The following is a 19,123-nucleotide window of genomic DNA, read 5'->3' on the forward strand; positions in this document are numbered from 1 at the left end:
CACGATAGCCAAACTGTGGAAGGAGCCTCGGTGTCCAACGAAAGAAGAATGGATAAAGAAGATGTGGTTTATGTATACAATGGAATATTACTCAGCTATTAGAAATGACAAATACCCACCATTTGCTTCAACGTGGATGGAACTGGAGGGTATTATGCTGAGTGAAGTAAGTCAGTCGGAGAAGGACAAACATTATATGTTCTCATTCATTTGGGGAATATAAATAATAGTGAAAGGGAAAATAAGGGAAGGGAGAAGAAATGTGTGGGAAATATCAGAAAGGGAGACAGAACGTAAAGACTGCTAACTCTGGGAAACGAACTAGGGGTGGTAGAAGGGGAGGAGGGCGGGGGGTGGGAGTGAATGGGTGACGGGCACTGGGTGTTATTCTGTATGTTAGTAAATTGAACACCAATAAAAAAAAATATTTTGCTCCATTACATCTAATACGAAAATTTTATTTTTTTGTTTTGTATTAGATTTATTTATTTATTGATTGATTTATTGATTGATTTATTTTACAGAGAGAGTGAGAGAGCAAGCAGGGGAAGGCCCAGGGAGAGGGAGAGAGATAATGCTGAAGAAGACTCCATGCTGATTGTGGAGCCATGACAATCCCAGAACCTGAGATCATGAACTGAGCCACTTAACCTACTAAGCCATCCAGGCACCCTACATTGAAAAAATTTTAAATGGAATTGTAATGTGAGAGAGAAGGAAAGACTAAACATTGGATTGGTGATTTTCTCAGATTTTACTGAAATTAGTGTCAGTAATGATTACTCCGCATTAGTCCTCCTGTAACACAAAGTTTGGACACAATGAATTCTTCAATCATTTCCAATAGGCACTTCCCAGTCAATAATTATAATTTCAGGCTCCATTCCCAAATGTTTCATTAGATTATACATAAAAATACATTGTTCTCTTTGAATAAAATTAGTAATGGAAAATTTTGCTACCTATGCATTTATAGAAAAAATGTATTTTTCTCTACACAAAGCAGAAGTAGGGGAGCCAGTCTGATGTATTTCAATTCTTGATGGAAAATAGAGAAAGGAATAGAGGCAGTACAAATGGGCAACTGATTCAGAACAAATTGATTTAATTTTTGGAGAAACTACAGTGAGCCTCAGAATTCATACAATGATGAAAATACAATATCCCTAGTGGTTAAGAGCTCATGGATTGGGGAGTGCTGTCTGAACCCTGGTGAGTCTCCCTTGGAAAATGATTGAATCTCCTTCATCCTCCATTCCCTCATCTATTCAACGGAGATCATGTACATGCCAACCTCACCGACTCGCTGAGAGAAGAGCCTGAAACACGGAAGAGGATTCTGTCCAGTGGCTATTTATCACCCCCTTCCTCACAAGGAAGGAAGGCACAAGGAAGGCACTGTGCAAACTTAGGCTCACAACCAGACTCCAGCCACCTGCTGTAGGAAAACAGAGGTGGATGGAACACACAATATAAAACAATGGAGTCCTCCTTCTTGCACAGGCAGAGTGCAAGAGAAAGAGCTAATGACAGCACCTTCTCAGGATTCCTTCTTCTAGGATTCTCCAACAGGCCTCAGTTGGAGACGCCTCTCTTTGTGCTCATCCTGATCGTTTACTTCTTGAGCTTTCTTGGCAATGGCACCATCATCCTTCTGTCTTGGATGGACCCTCGCCTGCACACCCCCATGTATTTCTTCCTGTCCAACCTCTCTTTCATGGATCTTTGTTTGACCACCTGCACGGTGCCTCAGACGCTGGCCAACCTCCAGGGGCGGGTCAAGACCATCACGTATGGTGGCTGTGTGACCCAGCTCTTCATCGCCCTGGGGCTTGGGGGCGTGGAGTGTGTGCTCCTGGCCGTCATGGCCTATGACCGCTATGCCGCCGTGTGCCGCCCACTGCACTACCTGGCCATCGTGCACCCGCAGCTTTGCCTGTGGCTGGTGCTAACTGCTTGGTTCACAGGATTCGGCAACTCTGTGCTACAAACGGCTCTGACCATGATTCTTCCCCTGTGTGGGAGAAACCAGCTGGACCATTTCTTCTGTGAAGTTCCGGTGATGCTGAAGCTCTCCTGTGCCGACACCTCCTTCAACCAGGCTGAACTCTTCACGGTCAGCGTCTTCTTCCTCGTTGTGCCCCTGTCTCTCATCTTACTGTCCTATGGCCACATCACCCGGGCAGTCCTGAAGATAAAGTCAGCCCAGGGGAGGCAGAAGGCCTTTGGAACCTGTGGTTCCCACCTCATGGTGGTGGTCATCTTCTTTGGCACACTCATCTCAATGTACCTCCAGCCTCCCTCCAGTTATTCACAGGATGTGAACAAGAGCATTGCACTCTTCTACACACTGGTCACTCCCCTGCTGAATCCCCTCATTTATACTCTGAGAAACAAAGAGGTCAAAGGGGCACTGAGGAGACTGCTGAGGGTGACCATGGACTCCAGAAGGAGCTAATGCAGGCTCGCAGGCTTGACAGTTGGTGCTCGAGGGGACTTCTGGGTGACTCCAAGTGGGTTCTCTCATAATTCAGCAGATCTTCATACAGCATCTGTTCTGGATGAGGTGGTAAACTAGGACTTGAGATGTGTCAGCAACCACAGCAAACACCACTGTCCCCATGGAGCTAAATCTTCCAGTGGAAAGAATATGGGTTTTAAGATTATGTAGAAAAAGAAAGGAAGAAAGGAAGAAAAGAAAAGAAGAAAAGAAAAGAAAGAAAAGAAAAGAAAAGAAGAAAAGAAAAAAAAGAAAAGAAAAGAAAAGAAAAGAAAAGAAAAGAAAAGAAAAGAAAAGAAAAGAAAAGAAAAGAAAAGAAAAAAAGAAAGAGAAAGAAGACAAAACCATGAGAATATCATGTCTTGGAAAACTTTACAAAAATGAGAATACACAAATTATAAGTACAAACAACAACATGAATGATTCTCAAAAACACAATGTTGAAAGAAATAAGATATAAAATGGTCTCCCTCTCTGATTTCATCTTCCTTTATTTTTCCCTCTGTTCCCCTAGGATCCTCTGTTTCTTGCATTTCACATATGAGTGAAGTCATATGAAAACTGTCTTTTCTGATTGACTTATTTAACTTAGTATAATTCCCTTGGAGTTCCTTCCAAGTTGTTGCAAATAGCAAGATTTCATTTTTATGGTAATATTCCATTGTGTGTGTGTGCGAGCACGTGCATCACATCTTCTTTATTCATTCATCTTTTGGTAAACACTTGGGCTCTTTCTATAGTTTGGCCATTGTGGACATTGCTGCTATAAACATTGGGGTGCAGGTGCCCCTTTGGATCACTACATTTGTATCTTTGGGGTAAATAGTAATGCAATTGCTGGGTTGTAGGGTAGCTCTAGTTTCAACTTTTTGGGGAATTCCCATACTGTCTTCCAGAGTGGCTGCACCACCTTACATTCCCATCAACAATGTAAGAGGGTTCCCCTTTCTCTACATCCTTGCAAACATCTTTCATTTCCTGACTTTTTCATTGTAGCCATTCTGACCAGTTTGAGGTGGTATCTTATTGTGGTTTTGATTGTATTTCCCTGATGCCAAGAGATGCTGAGCATTTTTTCTCATCTGTTGGCCATCTGTATGTCTTCTTTGGAGAAATATCTGTTCATGTCTTCTTCCCATTTATTGACTGGATTATTTGTTCTCTGGGTGTGAGTTTGACCAGTTCTTTATAGATCTTGGATACTAGCCCTTTATCTGATCTGTCATTTGCAAATATCTTCTCTCATCCAGTCAGGTGTCTATTGGTTTTGTCAATTGTTTCTTTGGCTATGCAAAAGTTTTGCATCATGATGAAGTTCCCATAGTTCATTTTAACCTTTGTTTCCCGGGCCTTTGGAGACTTGTCTAGCAAGAAGTTGCTGTGGCCAAGGTCACTAAGGTGGCTGCCTGTGTTCTTCTCTAAAATTTTTATGGATTCTTGCCTCCCATTTAGGTCTCAAATCCATTTGAGTTTATTTTTGTGTGTGGTGTGAGGAAATGGTCTAGTTTCATTCTTCTGCATGTGACTGTCAAATTTTCTCAACATCATTTATTGTCTTTTTTCTCATTGGATTGTCTTTCCTGCTTTGTCTTTTTTTCCATTGGATATTCGTCCCTGCTTTGCCAAAGATAGTTGACTATAGAGTTGAGGGTCTATTTCTGGGTTCTTTTGTTCCATTGATCTATGTGTCTTTTTTTGTGCCAGAACCATACTGTCTTTATGATCACAGCTTTGCAATACAGCTTGAAAGTCAGGCATTATGATACTCCCATCTTTAGTTTTCTTTTTCAACATTCCTCTGGCTATTTGGGGTCTTTTCTGGCTCCAAACAAATCTTAGGATTATTTGTTCCAACCTTGTGAAGAAAGGGCATGGTATTTTGATAGGGGTTGCATTGAATGTGTAAATAGCTCTGGGTAGCATAGACATTTTCACAATATTTGTTCTTCCAATCCATGTGCATGGAATATTTTTCCATTTCTTGTGTCTTCCTCAATTTCTTTCATAAGTGTTCTGTATTTTTTAGAGCACAGATCTTTTGCATCTTTGGTTAGGTGTATTCCTAGGTATCTTATGGATTTTGATGCAATTGTAAATGGGATTGACTCCTTAATTTCTCTTTCTCCAGCCTCATTGTTAGCGTATAGAAATACAATTAATTTCTGTGCATTGACTTTGCATCTTGCCATATTGCTGAATTTCTGGATGAGTTCTAGCATTTTGGGGTGGAGTCTCTGGATTCTTTAGAGGCTAAGACTTTTAGTACTATGTTGAACAACAATGATGGAAGAGGACATCCCTGCTTGTTCCTGACCTTAGGGGAAAAGCTCTCAGTTTTTCCCCATTGAGAATGATATTTACTGTAGGCTTTTCATAGATACCTTTTATAATATTGAAGTATGTTCCCTCTATCCCTACGCTATGCAGAGTTTTAGGCAAGAAAGGATGCTCTATTTTGTTAAATGCTTTTTCTTCATCAATTGAGAGGATCATATGGTTCTTATCCTTTGTTTTATTAATGTGATCTATCATGTTGATTGTTTTATGGATGTTGAACCATCCTTGCATCCCAGGAATAAATTCCACTTGGTCATGGTGAATAATCCTTTTGGATTCCATTAACTAGTATCTTGGTCAGTATTTTGACATCCATGTTTATCAGGGATGTTGGCCTATAATTCTCTTTTCATGGGGTTTTGTTCAGGTTTGGGGTCAAGGTAATGCTGACCTCATAGAAATAATTTGAAAGTTTTATTTCCCTTTCTATTTTTTTTTAAACCACTTCAGTAGAATAAGTATTCTTTCTTCTTTTAATGTTTGGTACAATTCCCCTGGAAAGCCATCTAGCCCGGGACTCTTGTTTCTTGGGAAGTTTTTGATGACAGCTTCAATTTCCTTCTTGGTTTTGATCTGTTCACATTTTCTATTTCTTCCTGTTTTAGTTTTGGTAATTTCCAGGAATGTGTCCATTCTTCCAGCTTACCTAATTTGTTGGTATATAATACGTTCTTAGAATCATTCTCATTTCCTTAGTATTGGTATGATCTCTTCTCCTTAATTCTTGATTTTATTAATTTGAGTCGTTTTTCTTTTAATAAGTCTGACTAGGGGTTTATCTATTGTATTAATTCTTTCAAAGAACCAGGTCCTCATTTTGTTTATCTGTCCTACTATTCTTCTGGTCTCTATTTCATTGATTTCTGCTGTAATCTTTTTTATTTCTTTTCTCCTGATTGGTGTAGGTTTTATTTGCTGTTCTTTCTCAGCTCCTTTAGGTGTAAGGTTAGCTTGTGTATTTGAGATTTTTCTAGTTTTTTGTGGGAGGCTTGTATTGCAATGTACTTCCCTCCTAAAGACTATACTTTCAGGAATCATTTCTATAGTTAGTACTTCCCTCCTAGGACAACCTTTTCTGTAATCCAAAGGTTTTGAACAGTTGTGCTTTCATTTTTATAGTTTGCATGAGCCTTTTTAATTCTTCTCTAATTTCCTGTTTGATGTATTCATCTTTTAGTAGGATGTTTTTTCATCTCCAAGTGTTTGAGTTCCTTCCAAATTTCTTCTTGTGATTAAGGTCTTTCAAAGTATTGTGGTCTGAAAATATGCAGGGAATAATCCCAATCTTTTGGTATCAGTTGAGACCTGATTTGTGACCCAGTATGTGGTCTAATCCAGAAAAAGTTCCATGGAAGTTGAGAAGAACATATTCCCTTGCATTAGGATGGAATGTTCTTAATATATCTATGAAGTCCATCTGGTCCAGTGTGTCATTCAAGCCCTTGTTTCTTTGTTGATCTTCTGCTTAGAAGATCTGTCTTTTACTGAGAGTGGATTATTTTTTTTAAGATTTTATGTATTTATTCATGAGAGACACAGAGAGAGAAGAGGCAGAGACACAGGCAGAGGGAGAAGCAGGCTCCATGCAGGGAGCCCGACGATCCTGGGTCTCCAGGATCAGGCCCTGGACTGAAGGCGGCACTAAACCACTGAGCCACCCGGGTTGCCCTGAGAGTGGAGTATTGAAGTCTCCTCCTATTAATGTATTATTATCTATATGTTTCTTTACCTTGGTTATTAATTGATTGATATAATTGGCTGCTCCAACATTAAGGGCAAATAATATTCATAATTGTTAGATCTTCTTGTTGGATAGATCCTCTAAGTATGATATAGTGTTCCTCTTCTCTCAGTGTTTGGTTCAAAACCTAATTTATCTGATATGAGGATCACTACCCCAGCTTTCTTTTGAGGTCGATTTGCATAGTAAATTGTTCTCCACCACCTCACTTTCAGTATGAAGGTGTCTTAGTTCCAAATGAGTCTCTTGCAGACAACATATGGTTGGGTCTTGCTTTTTTATCCAGTCTGATACCCTGTGTCTTTTGATTGGAGCATTTAGCCCATTCACTTTCAGAGTAACTATTGAAAAATATGAATTTAGTGTTACTGTATTACTTGTATGGTCCCTGTTTCTGCATATTGTCTCTGTTTCTTTGGGCTCTCTCTTTACTTACAGGATCCTCCTTAATATTTCTTGCAGAACTGGTTTGGTAGTCACATATTCTTTTAGTTTGTGTCTATCCTGGAAGTTCTTTATCTCTCCCTCCATTCTAAATGACAGTCTTGCTGGATAAAGTATTACTGGCTGCATGTTTTTCTCATTTAGTACCCTGAATATATCATGCCAACCCTTTCTATCCTGACAAGTCTCTGTGGATAGGTCTGCTGTTAGTCTGATATTTCTTCCATTGTATGCCAGGAATCTTTTGTCTCTCACTGCTTTCAGGATTTTCTCTTTATCTCTGATATTTGAAAACTTCACTATTATATGTTTGAGTTTAACTGTTTTTGTTGACTATGGGAGGGGTCCTCTCTATTTCTTGGATATGAATGCCTGTTTTCTTCCCCAGATTAGGGAGGTTCTCAGCTATGATTTGCTCTAATATACCTCCTGGTTCTCTCTCTCTTTTTCTCTCTCTCTCTCTCCACCCTCAGGAGTTCTAATACTATATAGCTTACTTTTTTTTTTCAAACTATCACTTAATTCTCAGAGACTCTCCTCATGGGCTCTTAGTTGTTTTTCTTTTCTTCAGCTTCTTTCCTTTCCATCAACTTGTCTTCTGTCTCACTTATTCTCTCTTCTGCCTCATTTACCCTACTTATTAGAGCATTCAGTTTAGACTGCATCTCAGAGTATTTTTAATTTTGGCCTGATTAGATCTCATTTCTGCAGGAAGAGATTCTCTAGAGTCTTTTATGTTTTTTTCAAGCCGAACTAGTAACTTTTTAATTGTAGCCCTGAATTCCAACATTTTACTTAAATCCATTTCCATTAGATCTGTGGTAGTGTTACCTCTGTTTCTTCTTTTGTGTTGAATTTGTCCTTCTAGTCATTTTGTTGAGTGCAAAATGGCTGTATGAGTGAGCAGAGTCAAAAATATCAAACATGACCCATGCAAAATACACACTAGAAAAATTCCAGAGATGTCAGAAACCAGAAAATAAAAGAAAAAAAAGGAAAACAAATTTAAAAAATAGAAACAAAAAAAGGGGGGCAATGGGATAGGAGAGAGAATATAATCTCAAAGACTGGACAAAACAGGGTGATCCATTTGGTTCTGAGTGTATTTTGGACTGTGTGTTAGAAGATACCAAATTCCAAAATTATAAAATAGCAAAACTTACATATATACAAAAATAAAATTCAATACAGTGAAAGAAAGCCATAACTGAAGAATGTATCTAATACATGTAATTGTAAAAAAATAAAAGTTAAGAAAAAACTTAAAAATGAGGAGTTGATAAAATAAACTAGTTGGTATGGGAATAAAGAACTCTGCTAGTTGATATGATATTGGAATTTTTTTAAGATTTTATTTATTTATTCATGAGAGGCACAGAGAGAGAGAGAGAGAGGGAGAGAGAGAGGCAGAGACACAGGCAGAGGGAGAAGCAGGCTCCATGCAGGGAACCTGAGTGGGACTCGATCCCAGGACTCCATCCTGGGACTCCATCCCAGGACTCCAGTATCACGCCCTGAGCCAAAGACAGATGCCCAACCACTGAGCCATCCAGTGATCCCCGATATTGGAATATTTTAACCTGAAAGATAAATCGTAAGAGAGAAAACTTGGGTTCTATATACTATTTACTCTCAGTCCTGGAGTTATGCAGTCCTGTTTGGTAAGTAAACTTGCAGTCCCCCTGTTATTCCAGCTGATCTGGGGGAGGGGACTGCTGTGCTGATTCTTGTAAGTCTCTACCTGGGGGAACTGTACTGCCCCTCGCCAGGGGGCAGGGTTCAATGTAAGCTGTTTGCTGTGTGAGGTCTTTGTTCCCTGAAGGCTTTCTGCACCTCTTTTGAGGGTGAGTGGGTGGGGGGGGGGGCAGGAATGGCTGTGATGGCTGTGCCCAGATCTCAATCCCCAGAGCTGAGAGATGGTGGTATTTGCCAAACTCTGCAGACTCCTATGGTACATGCTCACTCAGAACCCTCCAGGGGCAGGCGAGGAGGACACTGATTTGTGTAATTTGTAGGATTTTGACAGGAAGAGCCTTTGCCTGCTGGTCCACCCACTTCACCCTTCCTGGAGGAGGCAGAGCATTGCCCCATTTCTGTCCCTTACAGAACCCTGGCGCAGAGAGTGGTCGCCTGGTGGAGTGTCCACCTGCTCATCTTTCCCAGAGAAAGGTGGAAGTTTACTGCATTCTAGTCCTTTGTAGGGACCCACCACAGAGAGTGATCACCAGATCCTGCTGAGGTTTGTGGTTTATAGCATGACAAACTGAGCCTCCTTCCAGGCTCACTGACCTAAACCTGTTTCCCTTGCTCCAATGCTTGGGAACTTTGGAGGCTCAGGCGCCCCTCTTCTTTCTATGCCTCTAGGAATATTGAGACCACACCACCACGCCACCCTCTTGGGATTTTGCCCTGCTTCATCATTGAGCACCTTTCAGGCAGGGAGGTCTGTCATAGGAGCAGATTTCTAAAGGTCCCAATTTTGAGTTCAGGGCTGTATCATTTTCCTGCAGCCAGCTTACAAATGCTCCCTCTCCCTGCTGTTTCTCTTCTCCACACTCCTACCTTGCAAAAAGTGGTCATTTTTCTATTTGCAGAGTTCCAGCCTTTTTTCTTTAAATCTCAGGTTGAATTCATATGTGTTCAGGATGGCTTGATAGTTATTGAGCCAAATTTAGGGGGCCAGATGAAACCAGAACCTCTACTCTTCTGCCATCTTGCCTCTCTTCCCCTTCATGAATTTTTAAAATTCTTAATTTCCTGATTGACCCATTCATTCTTTAGTAGGATGCTCTTTAGCTCCCATGTATTTGAGTTCTTTCCAAATTTCCTCCTGTGACTGAGTTCAAGTTTCAATACATTGTAGTCTCAAAATAGGCAGGGAATGATCCCAATCTTTGATGCTGGTTGAGACCTGACTTGTGACCCAGTATATGATCTATTTTGGAGACTGTTCCATGTGCACTTGAGAAAAATGTGTATTCTGTTGCTTTAGGATGGAATATCTGAATATATCTATGAAGTCCATCTGGTCCAATGTGTCATGCAAAGCCCTTGCTTCCTTGTTGATCTGCTGCTTAGATAACCTGTCCATTGCAGTGAGTGGGATGTTAAAGTCCCCTACCATTATTGTATTATTATCGATGCATTTCTTTAATTTGGTTATTGGTTGGTTTATAGAATTGGCTGTTCCCAAGTTAGGAGCATAAATATTTACAGTTGTTAGATCTTCCCATTGGACAGACCCTTTAATTATGATATAGTGTCCTTCCTCATATCTTATTACAGTCTTGGTTTAAAATCTAATTTATCTGACATGAGGATTGTTACTCCAGCTTTCTTTTGAGGTCAATTTGCATGGTAAATTGTTCTCCACCCCCTCATTTTCAGTCTCCAGGTGTCTTAGGTCTAAAATAAGTCTCTTATAGACAGCATATGGTTGGGTCTTGCTTTTATATTCAGTCTCATACTCTCTGTCTTTTGATCGGGCATTTAGCCCACTTGCATTCAGAGTAACTATTGAAAAATATGAACTTAGTGCCATTGTATTACCTGTAAAGTCACTCTTTCTGTAAATTGTCTCCATTCCTTTTTGGTCTATGTTAGTTTTGGGGTCTTTTTTCTTTTAAAGTTCCACTTCAAAAAATAAATAAATAAAGTTCCACTTCAATATATCTTGCAGGGCTGCTTTAGTGATCACAAATTCTTTTCATTTCTGTTTCTCCTGGAAGCTTTTCATCTCTCCATTTTGAATGACATCCTAGCTGGATAAAGTGTTTTTAACTGCGTATTTTTTCTCATTTAACACCCTGAATATATCACACCAGTCTTTTCTGGCCTGCCAGATCTCTGCAGATAGGTCTGCTGCTAGTCTACTGTTTCTACCTTTGTAGGTTATGGGCCTCTTCCCACCCCTCCACCTCCCCCACCCCCTAGCTGCTTTCACAATTTTCTCTTTGAGATTCGCAAGTTTCACTATTATATGTCAAGGTATTGACCTATTTTTATTGATTTTGAGGGAGGTTTTCTGTGCCTCCTAGACTTGGATGCCTGATTCCTTCCCTACATTAGAGAAGTTCTCTGCTATAATTTGCTCTGATATACTTTCTGCCCCCTTCTTTACTTTTCTTCTGGAATTCTAATTACTTTAATATTGTTTCACTTTATGAGATCACTTATCTCTCAAATTCTCCCCTTCATGATTCAGTAGTTATCTCTCTTCTTCTCAGCTTCTTTATTCTCCATAATTTTGTCTTCTATATCACTAATTCCCTCTTCTGTATCATTTATCCTAGCAGTTAGAGCCTCCATTTTTTATTGCATCTCATTAATAGCCTTTTTTATGTTTACTTGACTAGATTTTAGTTCTTTTATTTCTCCAGAAAGGGATTCCCTAGTGTCTTCTATGCTTTTTTCAAGCCCAGTTAGTATCTTTATAATTATTATTCTGAATTCTAGTTCTGACATCTTACTTATATCCATACAAATTAGATCCCTTGTAGTCAGATCGACTCTTGTTCATTTTTTAAGGTTTTTTCATCTTGTCATTATTGCAGAAGGTGGTTACTTTTCTATTTGTAGAGTTGCAGCTATTTTCTTAGATCTCCAGTTGAGTTCACAAGTGTTCAGAATAATTTAATAGCTATCTATCTGAATTCCTGGCACCAGACAAAACTAAGTCTCCTACTCCTCCACCATCTTGGGCTATCAATACTGTTCACATTTAATTGTATAAAATTTACCCCTTATTTGTGTAAAACTCAAAACCAGGCACAAAGAACCTGTGGTATTGGGAGTCAGAATAGTGGAATCACAAGGGATTTTTTTTATTAGAAGGAGAAATGAGGGAGGGGAACTCTGGGGTTCTGCTTATATTCGATTCTGGGTCTGGTCACTGTTTATGGAAGGTATACAATACTGGAAAATTCATCAAACTTGACGCTGACTCTAGTTCCACCCTCTGTATGTTGTATGTCAAACCATTTACTTTTAAAACATTTGAAATAAACTAGATATTAATATATATTATGATACTAAACACTCACAGTAAGATTTGTGTTCCTTTCAAACTCGATCTGGCTTTCTATTCCAAATGATCCATCTGATTTCTTTCCAATGTGCTGAACTAATAGAATCGAAACTGTTTGATATCCATAATATTTAACCAATGAGAATGAACTTTACCTGGCTTTCCTTTGAAGACCTCAAAGATCATTTGTTCAGTGAGTTATGGTCTCTTCTTCCTTCCAGGTTGATTCGCTATTGTTTTTCTGATCTCATTTATTTCCATTCTGATCATTGTTCTTTCCTTCCTCCTGATAACTTGGAGCTTTTTTTTTTTTTTTTTTTTTACTACCCTACAGGAGTGAAGGTAGGTTATTTATTTGAGAATTTTTTCCTAATTTGGGTTTTATTGCGGTATACTTTCCCCTGAGATTGCAGTATCCCATAAATTTTAGTACTTGGTGTTGTATACACAATCTTTAAAGATATTTTGATTTCTCTCTGATGTTCTTTGATCCATTGGTTTTGGGGTGGAGGATTTTATTTAATTTTTATGTATTTTGAAGTTTTTCAGCTTTTGTTTTGTTATGCTTCTTCATCTTGTATCACTGTGATCACAAAAAGATGAGTTCAATCTTCTTAAATTTGCTAAGACTTGGGACGCCTGGTGAAGCCGAGGTGGCTCAGGGGTTTAGCGCCTCCTTCAGTTCAGGGCCTGATCCTGGAGACCCAGGATCGAGTCCCACATCAGGCTCCCTGCATGGAGCCTGCTTCTCCGTGTCTCTGCCTCTCTCTCTCTCTCTCTCTCTCTCTCTCTCTGTCTCTCATGAATAAATAAATAAAATATATATATATAAAAAAAAGACTTGAGACGCCTGAGTGGCTCAGTGGTTGAGCATCTGCCTTCTGCTCAGGGTGTGACCCCGGGTCGGGGGATCAAGTTCCACATTAGGCCCCCTGCGAGGAGCCTGCTTCTCTCTCTGCCTGTGTCTCTGCCTCTCTCTCTCTCTAATGAATAAATAAATAAATCTTTAAAAAACATTTGCTAAGACTTGTTTTGTAAATTATCTTGTGATCTATCCCAGATAATGTGCTTGGCAAGAATGTGTATCCTGCTGTTGTTGGATGAAATGATCTATATATCTTTATTAAATTTTTTAGTCTAAAGTCTGACTCAAATCCAATATTTTCCTATTGATTTTGTCAGAATGATTTATCCACTGTTAATATTAGAATATTGAAGTCACTATGATTATTATATTGTTGTCTGTTTCCCCCTTCATATCTGTTAGCATTTGCTTAATAAGTTTATGTGATTGAATCTTGAGTTCTAAATATTTACCAGTTATATCTTCTTGATTAATTGACCCCTTCATATAATGATGTATTTTTTTCTCTTGTTACCACTTTTGTTTTAAGATCTATTTTGTCTAATTTATGTTTAGCTACCCCTCCACTCTCAAACATTTACCAAAAAAAATCAGCACCAATTCTTCTTAAATCCTTCAAAAAATTAGGAAGGACATTCCAAACTCATTTTACAAGATTATCATTATCCTGACACTAAACACTGATAAATACTACAAAGAAAAAAAGAATAAATGAAATCTATAGACCTATATCCCTGGTGAATATAGATGCAAAATTTCTCAGCAAAGTATCAGCAAACCAAATTCAAAAGCACATTAAAAGGTTCACACACCATGATCAAAAGGAATATATAGCAGGGATACAGGAAGAGACAAGTACACAGATCAGCATATATGATACACCACACAGTAGAATGAAAGATAAAAATCATACAATTATCTCAATAGATGCAGAAAGGCAGTTAACAAAATATGACATATTTTTATGGTAAACATACTCAACAACATAGATGTAGAAGGAATGTACCTCAACATAATAGAGGCCATATCTGAGAAACCCATGGCTAACATTCAATGACAAAATGTTGAAAGCTTTTCTTCTAAGATTAGAAACAAGACAATGATGCGTGCCTTCACTACTCATACAGAACACAGAACTGTAAGTCCCAGCCTGAGTAATGAGGTAAGAAAAAAAATAAATGGTATCCAAACATTAAAAAAAGAAGTATAATTGTCTTTGCTTAGAAATTATATATATGATTATTTAGAGAAGATCCTAGGTGCCACCAAAAAACTATTAGAAGCCATCAACAAAGTAAAGTTGCAAAACAGAAAATCAACATAAAGAAATTAGTTACCTTTCTATACCATAAGAAAAAACATGTGAAAAGACTTTTTAAATCCCATCCACAATAGCATCAAAACCAAAACACTTAAGAATAAATTGAACAAAGGAGCCAAATGTTCACTATACTTTAAACTATAATGTATTTATGAAAGAATTTGAAGAATTAAGATATCTTATTTTCATGAGTCAAAAGAGTTAATTCTGCTAAGATGTCCACACCACTCAACCATTGATTCAATGCAATCACTATCAAATTTGAGTATTATTTTTTACAGATAGAAAAAAAAGCAATCCTATAATCTATATGTATAGACAAAAGTCTCCAATTATAAAAGTCAATCTGACAAAGAAGAACAAAGCCTGAGGCATCCTGCTTCCTGATTCAAACTATATTATAAAGAAGTAATCAAAACAATATAGTACTGGCTGAAGACACACACACCAAAGGAATTGAATGAAGAGCCCAAACATAAACCCACCCATATACAGACAACTAATATTTGACAAGAGTTCAGAATATTCATGGGGAAACACAGTCTTTTTAATAAATAGTCCCAAGAAAACTGGGTAAGTACATGCAGGGAAGTGAAATTGGAGTTATTACACATCTCACAAAAAATAACTTGAAATGGATTGAGTTGTAAATATAAGACCTGAAACTTTACAACTCCTAGAAGGCAACAGAGAGGAAAAGATTCATGATATTGGACACGTTGACAGCTACCTACCAAATGAGGGTGGTCTAAGCATTATCCTATCTACTAATACAGCCTAGTCTTTATAATCCAAATTTTAATCCAAAGCCAGAATATGTCACCAAACGCACCAGCAACAAAAGCAAAAAATCAAGAAGTGGGACTACATTGAACAAAAAGCTTCTGTACAGCAAAAGCAGCAATCAACAAAATGAAAGATCAACCTATAGAATGTAAGAAAATACACATTTTATACCTGATAAGAGGCTAATATCCAAAATATATAAGGAATTCATGCAATGCAGGAGCAGAAAAACCAGTAATTCCATTGTTTTCAAAAGGACAGAGGAACTGAATAGATATTTTCACAGAGAAGACATACAAAGGGCCAATAGATATATGAAAGGTATCTGACATCACTAGTCATCAGGAAATGCAAACCAAAACAAATGCAAAAGATATCACCTCCCACCTGTTAGCCTGGCTATCATCAAAATGACAAAAGATAACAAGAGTCGGTGAGGGGACACTGACTGTGGGAATGTAAACTGGTATAGCCTCTATGGAAAGCAGTATGGAGGTTTCTCAAAAAATTAATGATAGAACTACTACTTGGATACCCAGCAACCAACTTCTAGGCACACATCCAAAGGAAATGAAGTCAGGATATTGAAGAGATATATACCCTCCCATATTCACTGCAGCATTGTTCACAATAGCCAAGATATGGAAATGACCTAAGTATCCAAACAGATGAATGGATAAAGAGGATGTGGCATACATATCTAAAGGAATATTATTCAGCCAGGAGAAGAAAGGAAATCCTGCCTTTTAGGACAACATGAATGGACCTTGAGGACATTATGCTAGGTGAAATAAGTCAGAAGAGAAAGACAAATACTATGTGATCTCATGTAACTGTGGAGTCCAGAAAACCTGAACCTGTAGATACAGACAGTAGAATGGTGATTACCAGGGACTAAGGAGTAGGAGAAGTGGGAGATGTAGGGCAAAAGGCACCAATTACCAGTCATAAAATGAATAAGTCCTGAAGACCTAATGTATAGCATGGTAGTTATAGTTCATATTATAATATTACAGACTTGAAAGTTGCTAAGGAAGCAGATCTTAAATGTTCTCACCACAAAGAAGAAATGGTAATTATGTCACATGATTGAGGTGTTGGCTGACACTACAATGGCAATCGTTTCATTATGCATATATTCATATTTGTACTCCTACAACTTGCTCAATGTTATATGTCAATTACATCTCAGTATATCTGGCAAAAATAAATAAATACTAAAGATATCATTCATTTCTTTCATCCCACTATTCTTCCTCTCCTGAGACCATATTTTTACTGCTGTTTAATACAAAATTCTCTTTACCAAGTTACTAAATGAGAATGTTGTAGAAATGCCCTATATATAAACACAGCCCACTCTTTCCGATCCAAATTTCAATCCAGAGAATGAAAGAATAGCATTTCCAAACTTTGAAAAAATAGCATTTCTTCAACATATGTGTATCTACTATGACAGCAAAAGGGTTATAGTTTGTTTTATTCAACTCTTTAGTGATGTAAGATTCTACCAAGAGCAGATACCTCCACCACCTCCTGGTTAAGAGTTTGTTTTTTTCTATTCAATGTGACCTGCAGAAATAAACTGTTACCATACACACTTGGGTATACTTGTACACATTTCAAAAATTTTGAAATCATTTATCATTTATAATCACATCATTTATAATTCTGTCACTTCAAAGTAGGATAAGCTAAAGGAAACATATTCTCTTCTACTATTCATCTTCATAAATGGGATAAGAAGTCTGAAGAACTACAAGAGATTGCAGGAGGAGTACATTATTTGTGCATGTGCATATCTTATATATGTGTAATATTATACTACTATATATGTTACTTCAATCTAAATGCAAGCCAAAATGACATGTTCTGTAGAATTTGAGAAACATTTTTCAGTATAAAACGGTCTTTCCCAAAAAAAGCAGTGAATCAAGAGAGAGTTTGAATTCATGCTAAAATGACACATTATACCATGATATTTCCTTTAAATACATTAAAACAAAAAAATAATAATAAATAAATAAATTTTAAAAATAAATAAATACATTAAAACAGAGTTCTCATTTCCATAGATAAATTAATAAAGAAGTTTTCCAAAAAGAATCTTGCAAAACTGTTTCGCTGTTTATAAATACTTGAAAAAGGAATTAATTTTTTTATAGATTTTATTTATTTATTCATAAGAGACACAGAGAGAAAGGCACAGAGACACAGGCAGAGGGAGAAGCAGGTTCCATGCAAGGAGCCAGATGTGGGACTCGATCCTCGGTCTCCAGGATCACACCCGGGGCTGCAGGCGGTGCTAAACCGCTGCGCCACCAGGGCTGCCCGAAAAAGGAATTTAAAAATACATATAAAGCACTATTTGCAATCTGCCACCACAAAATCAGGGGAGCTCCTGAGCAAGGTTTTGACAACTGAACATGGCATCCTATTGATCACGAGGATCCAAAATAACTCAATCATTAGAAATGTCCAGGATGCTCCACTGAGACTAAAGAAATAGATACAATATTGAACAATTTCACTCTCAAAAAGAGATTAAAACTGTCCTCAGAAATGGTTGACTAATCACAAGAATCTTTATACTTCTTAAAGATCAGAGATTTCATTCAGTTCAAATGGTTAAAATAAATCCATACAACAATGGAAATCAATACAATTAAATTTTTTAAACAGAGCAAGTATAGGTGCCCAGGGCAAATCCCAAAATGTTCAGCACGATGCAGAGGGTCTGGAGAGAACGCAGGAAACCTACATTATACACACTGCAGATATGCTAATAAATGACAGTCCTAGAGCCAGAACAGGGCTATGAAGGCAGGGACACATAAATCGAGAATCCCCCAAGCCTATTTGTGCTGACTTGTACCACACAAGTTAGTGCCCACATTCCATTGCAGTGAAGGGGACTCCAAAGCTGTGTTTGAAGGGTCAGAGGCCTCCTGCTCTTGCTATTTGGTATCCTTTGCTAATTGGTAATAAGTCTTCTGCTGGTTAAGAATTGTGTTTCAGGGGCATCTGGGTGGCTCAGTCAGTTAAATGTCTGCCTTTGGCTCAGGTCATGATCCCACAGTCCTGAGATTAAGTCTCACATTGGGCTTCCTGCTCAGGGGGGCGTCTGCTTGTCCCTCTCCCTCTGCTCCTTCCTGTGCTTTCTCTCTCTCACGCTGCTCTCTCTCTCTCTCTCTCTCTCTCTCAAATAAATAAAAATCTTTAAAACAAACAAACAAAAAAAGAACTGTGTTTCACATGAATGACTGACATTTTGTGGTCTACATCACTCACTATCCGAGCTGATGATGTGTCCCTATGTTCCTCAGAAAGCAAAAAAGCTGGAAGAATCCATGAATTGCTCTAGAGCATAATGGTCGTCATGACCTGCAGGTGCTAAAGATGGAATAAAATAATTTAGCCAAGTCTTGGGTACAACTCCTACAGCCATGCAGAGTTATTGGTGAAAATATAAAAGGAAATGATCCAAATAATATTGGTGACAATTTACACAACTATGGAGTCTGTTACAAAGCATTGAGAACATGGGAAACGGATTCTTAACATTAGAAAAATGTTACAGAACAATTCTGAACTTGCGTTTGGTGATTTCTTTTAGCATGGATTTCACAGATTTTTAGTAGTCATAATTTATTGCCATATAACACAAACATGCAAATGCCATTCAAACATTCACTTAAGGAAATAAATCTGTTTCACCCCAGGGCTCTGTATATCTGTAAAAGTAGAGAAGTAGTTGCTCACCCAGAACAATAGGTTGTAACTTCATGAGACCTCGAGGGTTTTTTGCATCAAAGACAGTTCATTTGAGGGATTTTGGAGTAACCATTTGGATATAACTGTTAGGATGTGGTTGAAACATAATGGACAGCCCTGGTGGCGCAGCGGTTTGGTGCACCGCCTGGGGTGTGATCCTGGAGACCTGGGATCGAGTCCCACATCGGGCTCCCTGCTCGGAGCCTGCTTCTCCCTCTCCCTCTGCCTGTGTCTCTGCCTCTCTCTCTGTGTCTATGAATAAATGAATAAATAAATAAATAAATCTTTAAAAAAAAAGAAACATAATGGACAGTGGAGGGGCACCTGCA

The 19,123-nt window shown here is 38.2% G+C and overlaps 1 protein-coding gene and 1 pseudogene across 1 annotated transcript; both read left to right on the plus strand.

Annotated features, from left to right (window-relative positions):
• The first annotated feature begins 1,480 nt into the window (after positions 1-1,480).
• Positions 1,481-2,458, plus strand: OR2B7 (olfactory receptor family 2 subfamily B member 7). Its single transcript, NM_001388772.1, has one exon. The coding sequence runs from the start codon at positions 1,481-1,483 to the stop codon at positions 2,456-2,458; it is 978 nt and encodes a 325-aa protein (NP_001375701.1).
• Positions 2,459-5,852: 3,394 nt separating this feature from the next.
• On the plus strand, positions 5,853-5,970 carry LOC119877888 (annotated as a pseudogene).
• The last annotated feature ends 13,153 nt before the right edge of the window (positions 5,971-19,123 follow it).

This window comes from Canis lupus, chromosome 35, assembly GCF_011100685.1.
Source record: "Canis lupus familiaris isolate Mischka breed German Shepherd chromosome 35, alternate assembly UU_Cfam_GSD_1.0, whole genome shotgun sequence".
Taxonomy (NCBI): domain Eukaryota; kingdom Metazoa; phylum Chordata; class Mammalia; order Carnivora; family Canidae; genus Canis; species Canis lupus.